We start from the raw sequence: 14574 nt of genomic DNA on the forward strand, positions 1-14574 counted from the left end.
ACAGTGAGCAGCAGTTAGCGGTTATTCTGGTGATATGCTGCCCCCTGTTTGTCTGGCAGGTAGCCAATTCTTACGTATTGCACCTTTTTGTAGAAATACTTGTAGTGAGTTGTGAACATGGGTTGGATGAGCGGGACCAACACAGACATGATGATACGAGGGGAAAAAAAGTGACACAAAGCCATAGCTGAGTTTTCTGTTTTATTGATATACACTACTTTAGAGCCTACAGTATGATGCAAGGTATTCCCTTTGAATAATTTCAAAAAGCACTGCAGTCTTAAAAATTACAAAAACATTTTAACATACAAAATATACAAGAAATGACAATACAAGGCTCGGTAAACATCAGCTAAACCTGTATTTCCCTTTTATTTTACAAAACATTGTTGTGTGTGTGTATATATATATATATATATATATATATATATATATATATATATATATATATATATATATATAGTCAACACTCATACATGTCCCCGACCTTTTAGGAATGACATCCATTTCAAAGTATCAAAAATAGAGTTGTACAGTCTCTGTTGCTTTACCATAATGTAAAATGGGAACATATTGTTCGGTCTTTGGTTGTGACAGAAGAGGACGGCAGCCAGAGTTTACTGTCGATGCTGGTTTTTGTTTTGTTTCATTTTCTTTGTTGACTCAAGTCTTCCAAGCTGCAGAACCAGCTTTATATGCAAAAAAGCCATCTCACTTCTCCCACCCAACCCCACAATGTCCACCCTGTGCCCCTCGAAAAACAAACAAATAATAATAATAATAATAATAGTTACTGACTTATGTCTTAGTCATGGAAAAAAAAAATCAACCCAGAACAGCATACAGACACACTGACAAACTGGTTTTTCAAACAAGATTTAAGGCATCCTAATAGTTTACATAGTGACATGATACTCTCACTATCTGAATGTTTTTTTTCTTTCCGCTCTGTGAAGTTCATTAGCAACATTGTTACAAATAGTTTATAATCTCATGTTTCCTATTTAACGTCATATCTCACATTTGCTGCTCTTATAGTTTGCATAGCCTAAATACAAGTGTGTGCTTCTGTTGTTGAAAATAGGACTCTTAAAATTCCTGTCTTCTGTACAGCATATTTGGTACAAACACCATCCGTTCATCCAGACACACACACACACTCTCACTCACACACACACTTGAACTGAACCTATTAAGATGCTTGTACTGCGTCCTCGACAAGGCAGATTGGCTTATGGACAACTCCAGGATGCTAACAGAACCAATCAAGCATCTACAACAAGTCTACAGTCTACTCCTATAGGCATCAAGGTCTTTTTTGTCTTTTTTTTGTCTTTTTTTTTTAAAGGCATTAGGCAGAATTTTAATGCATAGCAGAATCATTTTCACCTGGAAACTGACTTCAAACCGTCGTAAGCGACGCTCCTCAGCTCTCGCATGCAGGAGCATTATTGTCAAGCTTAAGGCAAAACAAGCCAAAGGGAATCTGTCTCTGTCTACATCCACGTCATACCCGACTAGAAACATGCCAGAAAACACGCTCTCCTCCGGGCTGTGTTAGCGCTGCCGTACAGGCACTGTGCATGTCTGTCGGGATCGGAAATATTAATGAAAAGACGATAAGGGAGTCTTTGATTGTTAACAGCAAACATTGATTGTGTTAAACAGGGGATGTGGAAAATGTTGTTCTGTTGTTGGTGTTTTACCTTGTTCATTACAGAAAGGGGAACAATACATAAATTCAAAATACATCGACATCTTTTTGTATAAAATACTTTCAAAACTTTAGTCAGATTGTTTCCCACTACATGTCATACCATCGCAGGTATGAAGGCACACAAGGGCCCCTGGGAGATTTGGGGAGTTATTGCATGAGAAGAAATTTCTCTGTGCACTCATGACAACACTTCTCTGTAACGTGGAAATAACGGGCGTCTTCAAATATCTTTGAATGAAAATGATCAAAAGGGCTAACTGACACCATCCTTTCGTCAGGTTTCATCGGATCATATCCACATGGCCAAAATCTGTTTCAAAATATTACAGTCAAACTCAAAGCCAGCTGTGCAAAACGACAAAAAAAAAGAAGCTTTCGCTACCATTCAAAGCTGCTAAGTGTTAGTAAGGCATTTGTTCAACTTGAAGAAGAAAAGGAAACACAGGAGAGGGAGGATCTGGAGAGAAAAAGAGGAGGGGTTCATGTACAGATATCTACACGGCTGCAAGGTTACTAAAAGTTGTGGAATGTTGCAGGTTGCAGATCCCAGACCAGCGCCGGAGGAGCTCGTCCTCGCTGACGGGCCCCTGCACTCCAGACCTGAATGGTTTCATCATTCAAAAGGGAGACAAATAGGAGTGGACAGTGTCGTCATCACTGGGAGCGGACAGGACAGTTCAGCCAGATGTTCTGAATTTTTCAGAAAGATTTTCTTCACTGACAATTGAAATTCTGATCGTAATCCGATTTTACAGCTTAAAGTTTTGCCACATTTTTGCAGATTCTTATCAGATAAACCCAGATGGTTTTAAAGCAACCTCGAGGTTGAATATCCTGATGTTTGCCTGAGAAACTTTTAGCTTCAGGGAACTAAAACCACCCTTCAGACCAAGTTTGAATCCAAGTTCTGGCTTCCCGTGAGAGCACCGTGCACTCCTGAGTCTCTCTTATTCGTATATGTCTCAAGACGTCTTCATTCATGAAGGTCAATGCTGGTGAGAAGGGAGGACGACAACACACGCCTCTGTATTGTCTCCACTATAGAAAGTAGTTTGAAAGGTCAGACCTAATGACGAGGGACGGCTCACATCTCGACAATCTCGTTAATCCTCATTATTCTCAGACTGTTTGAGCTCGGTGTGAATCGTCATGGCTGCATACTCCCGCTCACCTCTCTGTTTAATCTGTGTGAAGGTGTGAGTTCTGTTTCTGTGTCTCTAATTGAGAGAAATAGTTTTAAATGAAATCAGAGGAGAAGGATGAGAGGGTCTTCGTGTCAGGCTGGTGGTCTAGCAGGTCCATGAGGCTTAAACAGAATCTCCAACCGTACTCTGTCGCTGACCGCAGTCTTTCTTGTCTCTTCCTGCCCTCTTGTCCCCAGGGTCCAGGGTCAGTGTTGCAGCTGTGGGGTCTGCAGGGTTAAGAGCTGGAGGGGGTGTCCGTGGGCTGAGCTATGACTGGTTGTGTGCCGACGGAGGACCATGAGCGCCGGGGGACTGGGACATGTCTCTGCCAATGATTTCATTCACTGTGAAGGACAAAACAAACAGAAACACACTTATTATTATTCATTCAGCACATAATTTACTTAACTTCTCCTTGTGGAAGCACAGCTTTTTATCATTTTTAACTGGAAAGATGGACGTACGATGCTGAAGCTCCAAACGTTGTCTCATTCCCCCTTAAAAAACCACATGACTGATTCAAACATCTTCAAACATCACTGGTGCATCAGAGGGCTCTTTGTTTAGTTTGATTGTTGCAAGTATTGCAGATTAATTGATTAATATGCCGATTATTTTCACTATTATCTGATTATTGGTTTAGTCGATAACATGTAAAAATAAAAAATGCTAATCACAATGACCTAGAGCCCAAAGTTACGTCTTCTAGTTGCATTCAAGATGCAAATCTTTGATGTTTTTGCTTGAAAAATGACCGAAACAGTTCTGTACCAAACTCAACAAGTTTTGACCAGAAGATTTTCATTGCTACTTCGAGGTTTACGGACATGATTCCCCTCCAAATCCAGAAACTTCTCCAGTATTTTATTTATGGAGGACATTCTATATGAGATATTTGGGAAAGACACTAAGTTTAAACAGCAAATGAGCATTATTCTTGATTGCATCCGCTTCAATGTTCTGTTTCTTTTTTCCCTAAAAAGTCAGAAAAAAAGAAAAATGACCAAAACGATTTATCAATTAATCGAAAGTAGTTTTCTGTCAGTTGACTGATTAAACGGCTAATCATTGCTGATCGTGTTCATACAGAAAAACATTATCATAGGAACAATCTACTGAATACTAAGGTATTCAGTAGATAATAATATGTAATATCTTTCTCCACTATGACTTCATTCAGATTCAACACACTCCAAGACTGAAAATATGAAATCAAGAGTATACTTTTAGAAACAACCAGATTTCACAGGGCTTGTTGAGTTTGAGGCCCTGACATTTGACAAACAAAGAAAGAAAGCCACGAAGCATCGTAAGGCTTCATCACTGCTGTAAACGAGGTGCAGTAGTACGCATTTCTGTCCAGCAGAGGGCAGTGTCGCTCCATACTGAGTTCCTCACAAGACTGAAAGCTGGACCTCAACCAGCTGACAGCCCAAAGTGGAAAACTCAAACTGCCTGGTGAACCCAAAGTTGACTTAGTTACAGCTCTGATGTGAGATATAATCACTCCTGAGACAACAAATGAGGGAAACTCACTAAACTCACTAAACGTGCCAGTTCTGACCTTCGAGTCCAACTCCTGTTACCACAGCACTCTGACTCGTATAAACACACTCCTGTACGGCTGCCCGTTACTTCATTAGAGCTTTAGTGATGGTTCACTACATTTCCTCAGGCCTGTTCATGAGGTTTGTGAGCAACGGTAAAAAGGGATGTGTAAAACCAAAGCACCGTTAAAAACATGTTGTGGAGCCCGGAGTGGTACTCAGGCACAGCAAGGTTAATTACTCCACCGACTCATTTAGAGGCTCATTTTAAATAAATAACAGATAACTCTTTTCACTGCCTGTTTTTCAGCCAGCGCGTGTGATTGTTTTACATCTGCTGCCTCCATTCAGTATTCACACTGGGACCACAAGAGACGCAGCGGGGAGCTTGTAAAAAAAGTGCAGCCGTGAAGTAAATCAACTTCAAATACTTTGAGGAGGACATGAGGACAGACGTTCAGTTGTTTGGAATTCATGGAAAATGTGATGTGAATGGGGTTTTTTTGCCACGGTAACAACACACGTGTGTTTTCAGTTTTTGTCTTTGTTCATGAGATTTCTTTAAGTGGTTTGAAGGTGATGTTGACAGGTCATTAAGTTGAAGAGTGAAATCAGGCTGGGCAAACTGGTTTGGGAGTGTGCAGCGGGGACCTCTGGCCCAGTTTGACACTGGGCTGATTTACGAGCAGAGTTGTCTCAACACGCCATGTGAAAGAACGCCACCTATTTCTGTCTGTTTGTACACATGTACTGTAAAATCTCACACCGTAGGCCATAATGAACACATGTATTACAGTAACTCCATTTAAAAAAAAAAAGAGTGGGGGGTGGGGGGTGGGTGACTCAGTCGGTGATGAGCAAATTAACCCGGCCAAGTGTTTGGTTCATGAGAGAAAAGAAACTATATTTAAATTTGATGACACACAGAGTGAAACGAACTCTGTACAATTAAACAAATGTATTCGTTAACCTTCATCGACTCGGTAAAATATCAAACTACAACCGTCTGATTGCACATATTTCTCTTTGAAACACTTCACTTCTTTGCCACTTTACATTTAGTGCACATTCTGTTGTTTTATTTGTGTTTTCTGCTGCTCGCTTTGTGTCTGGCCACCATCACTCACATCATCCTGTTAGCGTGGGAGGCTCTTCCTTTCCCATGTCAACCATGTTCACACACAAAATCACACACTCGCAGCACCACCACGCACTCAGAGACGACACTGTGACTATCAAAGCAAACATTCCCCCCCCTGTTAATATAACAGCAGGGTATAAGGGTATAATATACAGCAAGTTAGTTGGCCAGTTTATACATTTGTCACTCAGGTCCATGCAGTGAAATCATAAAGTTTGATGGAGAGCTACAGATCTCTTTTGAAGGCCGTGACCTTTCAAAAGAGTAGCCGTCTAGACGTCTTACAGCTGGTAAAGGACCATCAGAGCAGCTGTACAATGAATGAAGAAGCTAGTAACTGTGCTTATTTTGTCCAAGCTCCACACTGAGTTTTAATGAAAAGTAGCTAAGAAATGTTTTACACTTCACTTTAAACACTTTTAATGTAGACTACATACATACTACAGACTACCAAACTATTTAAAATATCATATATTACTTAAATAAAGATTACATATTACATATATTACACAGATTTCAACTTTAATGAAGTCAATTTATGGGTTAATCACAGAGCAATGTTTACGGGCCTCCTGCACAGCTGAAATGTCATGTGGTGAACTCTGCAGCTCTGTCGATTGACGGGAGTGAATCTGCTCTAACACCACAGGAATATGAGCAACCAAGTGCGAAAGACCGACATCAAGTGGGCGTCTGCAAAAACATATCACCTTCCGCTGAACTGATCAGCAAAAGCAAACGTTAAGCGTTCGACTGATAGATAATTCGAGAGAGACGCGGAGGGCAATTAGCATGAAACGTTCTGAAAACCGATGACTCCATCAAGTGCAGCGTTTACCGATCCGTTTCAATCTGATTCATCCGATTTTGTCATTAAAAAAACACAGGAAGAGGGTTCTCCCCGCAATCTGTCAGAGACATTTTCGTCAGGGCTTCACTCTCGATATTACAGCTGCGCTCGATGTAAATTTGGACGACTTGATCTGAAAAAAAGACTGAACTTATTTTGGAAGTGAATTTCCATCTCAGTCTCAAAACAGACAACGGAAAGGAGGAAACTGCACCTTTTTTCTTCGCTATTTTCCTTCTGATTGGATGTCAACAACTTACTGAAAGAGGAAACAATATCGTCATAAAAACAGAAAGACAAAAATAAACTTATTTGTAATATACAAATGATTTCTCTCGGGGGAAGAGAAGTTTAAAGCCATAATAAAAGTATTTTACATAAAACACAAGCTTAATTTTCCCATAACAATGAGCAATAATCTACAGGTCAGATACAGTCATTCATTTAAAGCTTCACACATCAATAATCCACAAGTGAAAGAGAGGTTTGAGTCGGCCTGGGCCTCAGAGGAGTTTCATATTCTGATAGTGTTTTCTCAGATTTACTGGTATTGCTCATGACAGAGCTACAGAAAGATGGTGATTCAGCGCTGCCAGCCATAGTAAATGTGTCTCTGAATGGCTCAGCAGGAGGGAGATCCTCTGCAGATGACTGGGAGGGGGGCTCCCTAGTCAAAATATACATCTGCAGTCAGCCGACTGCTACTACTACTACTACAACAAACATTACTACTAATACTGCTGGTGCTGCTCTCAGGAATGCATCCATCAGAGGGATCCTTTCAGTGCTCATTTACTGTTCATTAGAAGAGCACACAGCAAGTGAGGCCTGTGTCCTTTCCTGTACATCATCTATACAGTGAAAGCATGTGTTCATATTGAACTTTAGGACCGAGCCTCTTTGGGTTTCTGAGGAACTACAAGGGAAAGACAGGGGAAGACTTAAATCTCTGAACTAGGCTAGTTACAGTCATTTGTTACAGTCATTTGTTGAACTAAGCATCACTGTTCACTGGCAGTGTGTAAGAGTCAGGGACAAGCCCGAGAAGGATATAACCAAAAAAGAAAAAAACCTCCTTTGAGAAAATAAATTGTTACTCTAGAAATAAATGCATTGTCAAACCTACAAATGCTGAATGAAATGTTTTCAGGAGATTCTTTCATTTCCCCAAAAAGAAAGTTTCACATCTTGCTGGAGACCACTGAGATCGGGTAATCTCACGTCTCCATTTCTAAAGTGCCTGTCAGAGGAGGTATACTGAAACGATTTCCATAATGCAAAACAGAAGTGAAACAGGCAGATGGACATTCAGTATGATAAACATATCTACAGTCGAAATGGAAAATGGGTAATTATCATAACCCTGTATGACACATTGAAAAAAGTTCCCTGACCCAGGCTTAAAAAACATTACTCTGGCAGAGCGGCTTAAGCAAATAACTCGAAGACTGAGTGATTCTTGAGTCCAGCAAATGAAGACAACATGCCACAATGGAAAACATTTGTGCAGAGGGAACAGAAAGAGGCAAGACTTGGTTCTGCCTCTAAAAGTGGAATATCAAAGCGCACAGTTTCCACTCGCAGGGCCCTGTAATGACATGCACACGTCTTCACAAAGCCTTAGGTATGATGAGAGAAAACGTGAAGTAAAAATCCATTGAGTGATCACACGCATACTGGAAAATAGATGGTCAGTTGATGGAACTTGTGCTGAAATCTTTCACATCTGCCGCAATAAAGCCGTCTCTGCTGCTCGGTTTCTCTCTTTCTCTGTTTTATTTAAGTTTTTCTGTTGGAGTAAGTGACTGAGTGGGTGATGGCACAGATCACACAGGAGAAGCTCATTTAAAAGTCAGTTTCTCAAAGTCACTCATTTGTGTGAATCATCGGTGGATTTCCCGCTTGATCTGACGGTAAGTGATTCACAGAACTCCCGCCATTGATCCGGGACCAGGCTACAGGAAGGAAAGCACTGAAGCCCAAATGGTCACCTGGGGAGATCAGCCAAGCCCTCTACGATGGTTAATGGTAAGCATTAGAAAAAAAAAATCTTTTCTCAGATGCATCACGGTTCACTCTGGAAAGATCATGTCTTCTCAGAAATTTGAAACCCAACTCCTGACATAATGCATACCTATGTAACAATTTTGACTGAGACCAAGACCGGGCTGCACACTCCCTACGGCTGAACCAATCGGACGGTGAAATGTAACGCGAGTAAACATGCGCGTCGTGTTTACTTTCCAAGCTCGGCTACTTCTTCAGTTCTGGTGGGGATAGCTGAGTGTGAGCAAAGGTAATGGAGGTAAAGTCATCTGTTAATCTTCATTATGGATCAATGCAAAAACACTATGTTTTAAAAGTATTTTAAAAGTTGACTTAACTTTAAAAAAGTCAGGAAACCGATTACTTCAGAATTACCAAGTAAAGTAGACCATTAAAGAGGTAATAGATTTCCTCAGTTTTTTAAAGTAAATTCACTTTGTTAGATTTTACAGTTTAGCAAGTAGAAACACAGTGAGAAAAAATAAATCATGAAGGGGAATTAAAAATTTTGATTCATTAGGATGAATCTGAATCAAATCTGATGGCAAGGTGCCGAAAGATTACAACAAAGATTAACGGTAAATAGTATAAACTACAGGACATAACAGCGGAGAGCATGTAGCTGATAAGCCTCTGGTGTCAAAACCACAATTTTACTAAAGCTTTTCCTGTCTATTACTGGGTGGCAGTCAGGAGCTGCTAACCCTAATAATACATAAGAGGTGTTTTTGGTTAATGCTTCCTGTTCAGTGACGACAAGATACAGCAGTAAAGCTGCAACTAACAACGATTTTCATCACCGACTGATTGTTTCGACAGTGCCTTTTTTTTTTTCCCTTTACGTCCAAGGTGATATCTTTAAATAGCTTGTTTTGTCAGTCCATAATCCAGAGATACTTAAGAGAGAGAAAAGCGGCAAATCCTCACATTTGCGAAGCTGAAATAAGAGAGTGGTTTAGATTTGAGCTAGAAACAGCTGAAGGTGAATTTGGTCATCTGCTTTACAAAAGCGTGTTAGAGTAGCGTTTAAAGATTTATATTCTCCGCACCGTGGCGGTATTAAACAGGACACGGTGGCAACTTTACAGCAAATCGCGAAGGTGACTCACCAAAACTCAGAAAAAACTTTACACACACTTGCATACACGCATCTCCTCAGCTCAACATTTACTAGTGGGAGTGAAATGTACTTCACATTCTGTCAAGTCCGCACTTGTGCACTATGAGAAATGCGGTGACTTGTACTCATTTTCCTCAACGCTTGGCTGACAAGCACAAATCAACACTGACACTCACTGACACAAGAGAAACAAGAACAGCCAACGACATAAAAAATATCTTGGCAAGATCCCCATTAAAACTACAGCGCTGTTAATTTTCATGATAATATGATAAGTGTGTATTCAGGCAGCATGAACCAAGAGTTCATATGTTGCTCTCATCCCCACTGAGGGATTTCCAGGCTTCCCCTCCTCCTGTCTTCAGTAAAAGGCACGACTGGCACCGTCTCCACACCAGGCTCCAGCCGCTGCCAAGACCTCTGCATTACACTCTCTAAGACCTTAATTGTATGGAAAGATGACACAGAAAGTCCATTTCCACTTGTTTCAGGGGAAAAGACCGGTGAATGTTTGCCATTGTTTTTAACGAGCAGCAGCAGCAGCAGCAGCAGCAGCAGCATTTAATGGAAACGTATTTTCCTTCCACTGTTGTTTTTTCATGCCATCGAATCAAGAGTTCTGTGTTATTACTCTGTTATGGTTGGTTAATGGCAGCATGAAGCCTTTGACTAAGACGGCCCCATACACACACATGCAAGCGCACACACACACATACACGAAATGGATGATTTATTTCTGGTTGCTTCATACAAATAATCACAGATAAATGAGCTACAGATATGTTTGCATTTCTTCCTGGTTGTGTACACGAACATGAAAAATGAATAATTATGGAAAATCTAGTTTGTCTGATGCAAAAGCTCAAGTTATGAATCCTAATGTTTCATTAAAAGGCTGCTCAGCCAGACGTTGGGCCATCGGATGGCTTTACACTAATTGACTTCACTTTAAACTGTTGCTGAATGACTCTTGTTGATGTTTTTAATGGTGGCCATTAAATTAAAATAAATGAGGCGGGTGTGCCTCTACAGTACAAAAACATTTGTATGAACTTTTCAGGCCTTTCTTTACAGAAAATGTGAATCAAGACAATTTACAATGGTGGCCAAAAACCAAAGGTCATTTCCGAGCGTAATTTCATGTTTAATTTCATTTGGGATAAAATTGGACTCATATTTCTCGCCACCTGTCAAAGGTAAATCCAGCGTTCACTGGCATATTTTCCGTGGTCTGTTCATCCAACTCCTGAGAAAAATATCCAAGTCTTTTTTGGAGCGCTGGACGTTGGCCTCTTCACCATTCACTTGTTTAACTAATTAGCGGCTCTCTGCCATTTTTCAGCATCCAGGGAGCATTCAGAGAACAGCTGCACTATGAAGTGAAGGAGACTTAAAACTGAGAAGGCAGGATGTTGCTGGTGATTCTCAGTGGTATTGGCACTTCTGACAAGCCTCACTCATTACAAAGAGCTACTTGTTTGAATGCCAAAGCAATAGTCTGACATATTCGCTCTCTTGTTGAGAATCGCATGAGAAAAGCAATATCACTCTCATATCTTTCTGTTAAAGTTAAGGCTTGATAGCTTAGCTTAGCATAAAGACTGGAAAGACTGGCTCTGTCCAAAGGTCACAAAACCCATCAGAACCTAAAAAACTCAAATCAACATGTTATATCTCACCTGTTCCCAGTCCTTGTGCTAAGCTACCTGGCTAAAACAAGTTGTGGATTTATAGGGGGGGACACATGCTGGACTGTTTTTCGGCCGAGAGAAGGCAGGAGGCTTTATTAAATGACTGCTTCTTCCCGCCAAAAAGTAGACCAGGACATAACTCCCTTAAAACCTCTACCAGTGTGTATGGATTAAACAAACAAGACGTAGCATGTTAATAAGTGAGTTTCACAGGTGCTGACAGGTTTGTTTTGTTCGCATTGGACAGAGCCAAACTAGCTGTTTCCTTGTTTTCTGTCTCTGTGCTAACTGGCTGCTGGTTGTAACCTCATATTAAATGTACACACAAGAGTGGTATTAATCTTCTCATCTAACTCTGAGCAAGTAACATTTTCCAAAATGTCAAATGTATTACTTTACTGTAAAAATAGTGCATGTGTGTAAGTCTCTGAGTAACAATGATGTAGACTGAAAAGTTTGACTGAGAAAACTGTCACAATGTCAACAACATGTGAGGAACATGATGTGTTTCTATATTCTATGCCCTCGTAAAGAAAGGAAAACCAAACAATAAAAACATATATTAATAAGATGTGTTCCCTGCACGGACACATACTTGTATGTTTGACAGCATCTACAGGATAACTTGTGTCACTCCCTGTGTGTGTATGTGTGTGTGTGCATTTGTGCAGGCAGCAGGGCTCGGCCTATTATTAACCCTCAAAGCTGTGCTCGCAGTTTGAGGCAGCTGTGCGTTTGGGCATGGCAGGACCAACAAAAGACCAGCTTTTGTTGTGAACACACCGTGCACACTACCAACACCACAGTAACAGCCTAAACGTGCTATCCCTTCCCCTTTGTGCTCTGTAAACATAGAGATCGTCACATGCTGATTAATTAGTTAAATGCACAGTTCGGCAGCCCAGGGGCTTCAGATTCTGTCACCATGACGGCTGTAATCATCGTCACAGGAGGGCCTATTCTTCAAGCCACTACTGTGTTTATGGAGTAACCAAACACACAAGTTTAGAGGGCTTTGCCAAGCCTGGCTGACAGTCGCACTGGGGATAGACAGTAATTTATTATTAAAAGTCCATCAATCATCTGTACCTGCTTATCCTTAAGTCCTGTAACAGAAATAAAGTGAATGGAACCTGTATTTGTTATTTTTTGTTAAGATACTGACACGCCACGGTCTCTACGCCAAATGTGCCAACAGTGACCATGAGGAGCCTCTTTGATATAATTTCATGATGGCAGCACCCAACCATACTCTGTTGTGTTTTAAGCAGACATCAAAGCAGTAGGAGTACACACAATTTTAGGGAACATTCAGTTATGTCACGCTGCTTTGTTGAAAAGTTCATTCTTTGCTTTTCCACGTCATTACCTTCGTTAAAAATCACTCCAAAACCTAAAAAAATAAAGCCTTTCTGCCTTTTCATTTTTATATTGGAATATACTGTAAATAATTATCCAGTATACACTTTACTTTAATCTCAGATGCCAAGCACATTTCAGATTGAATGTCTCGGCTGAGTGACCCTGCAGTGGGGTTGGATCCTGACCTTGTCTGTCCATCTGTCTGTCAGTCTGTCCTCTTACCTCCTGTGTCTCCTGCATTGCACACACACACATACAGTACACTCACACCTCCACAACATCAGATACACACAAACACAATACCCCCCCTCCACAGACACACACACACACACACACACACACACACACACACACACACACACACACACACACACACACACATCTCAAGCATGGTCTGGTGTGCGTCACAAGGGCCATCTGCTTGCTAACCAGAGCAGTTTTCTACACACTCACACTCATATTCCCTCTCATGCCACTTATACAAGTCTGTGATAATACTTTTGCAGGAGTTTATCTCATGTATAAAAATTGTATGATGTGAAAAGTGTTAAAAGCAAAATTCTCAAAATACTAAACAATGTATTTTATCCAGAAGCATAAAGAGGCAGCGAGCAGCAGGAATACAAGGTGGAGATGGAGAGAAAATCCAGAGCTGAAAGAAGTTAAGATGATAAAACCTCATTCTCAAATTACTAAAACCTCTATTAAAGGGTGAAGTTTTACTGAAAAGTGATCATACCTATACACTGTCTTAAAATGATAATTATGCATAATAGCTCTGAGGCATCATTTCAGATTATATTTGAGTGTATACAAAGATTTAACCGCTTCAAACAGCCATCATTTACATGTGAATGTACATACATGTGAGTCTTTTATGCTATTTGAATCTGTGTCTTTTCCCTACACTGTTTCTTTGTTTTTGCATCCCGATCTGCCTGTCCGTCAAACTGGGGTGAATACGGTCTACTTAACAGAGTGTGCTGCGACCTCCTAAAACTCAGAGCTGGGTGTAAGCTTCACGTTGCTACTTCACAACATGGCCTACAGAGCTGGGCTGGCACAGAAAGCTATTTTTAGCCACAGGCTCAAAGGGAGAGCTCACATTCCCGGCTGAATCGTGTCACTCACAAACTTTTCTCATACATTTTTTTTTTTTTGTCAGTGCAGCCAGCTACTTTCAGAGCAGCCCTGTGTCTGTCTTTTCATATGTGATGGGGAGAGGCTGAATACATCTTAGTTATAGTTTAATGAGAGCATACATGCGTCCACATGTGAGCCTGTCAAAGGGAAAGAGAGAAAAGCTTTTTCATCTGGCTTTCCTTCATACAGGTTACACGTTTTAATGTGTGTTAGTTTGTGTGTGTGCATAAGTATTACGCACTGATGAACCTCAGTGGTTGTTGGACTTTCACACATGACTTATTGACAATGGCCCTGTGTTAATTAGGCTGACCCTTGGTAGCACACAATATCACACCTCCCTGACATAGCCTCGCCAGGCTATTTATTAACCCCAGACCTATAGGACCCTCATTTGAATATGGCACTGGGGTTAACAAAACCAGGCGAGCTCTAAACGGCAGATAAGGAAGTAGACAATCTGGAATAGTTTAGACACACTCATTTTAGGTAAAGAGTTCACGGATGAGGGGAAAAAGCTGCTAAATGCACGGGCTGACTTCACAGTCAATTGTTAAGTTGACGAGTTCTCCTGAGCATGCTAATTAGTTGCTAACGCACCTACACACATGCCTACATACACACAAACACACACAGGATGTAATTACTGCAGCGGCACACAACTGTCTTTGCACAAAATGATGCAATCATCTCCCTCTCCCCAGTTACAAAAAGCCAAAAAATACAAAGTGTAATTAATCTCCAAACTGCTGCCAGAGATACAGAAGCTTAGC

At 40.8% G+C, this 14574-nt stretch overlaps 1 protein-coding gene across 1 annotated transcript in view; it reads right to left on the minus strand.

Moving 5' to 3' along the window:
- Positions 1-188: 188 nt before the first annotated feature.
- nfatc3a (nuclear factor of activated T cells 3a) overlaps positions 189-14574 on the minus strand; it is a 65190-nt gene continuing 50804 nt past the window's right edge. The window contains exon 10 of the mRNA XM_073464560.1: positions 189-3245. Within this exon, the coding sequence (XP_073320661.1) occupies positions 3169-3245 (77 nt within the window). The 3' untranslated portion in view covers positions 189-3168. The remainder of the gene's footprint in view (positions 3246-14574) is intronic.

The sequence above is a fragment of the Pagrus major genome, chromosome 4 (assembly GCF_040436345.1).
Source record: "Pagrus major chromosome 4, Pma_NU_1.0".
Taxonomy (NCBI): Eukaryota; Metazoa; Chordata; class Actinopteri; order Spariformes; family Sparidae; genus Pagrus; species Pagrus major.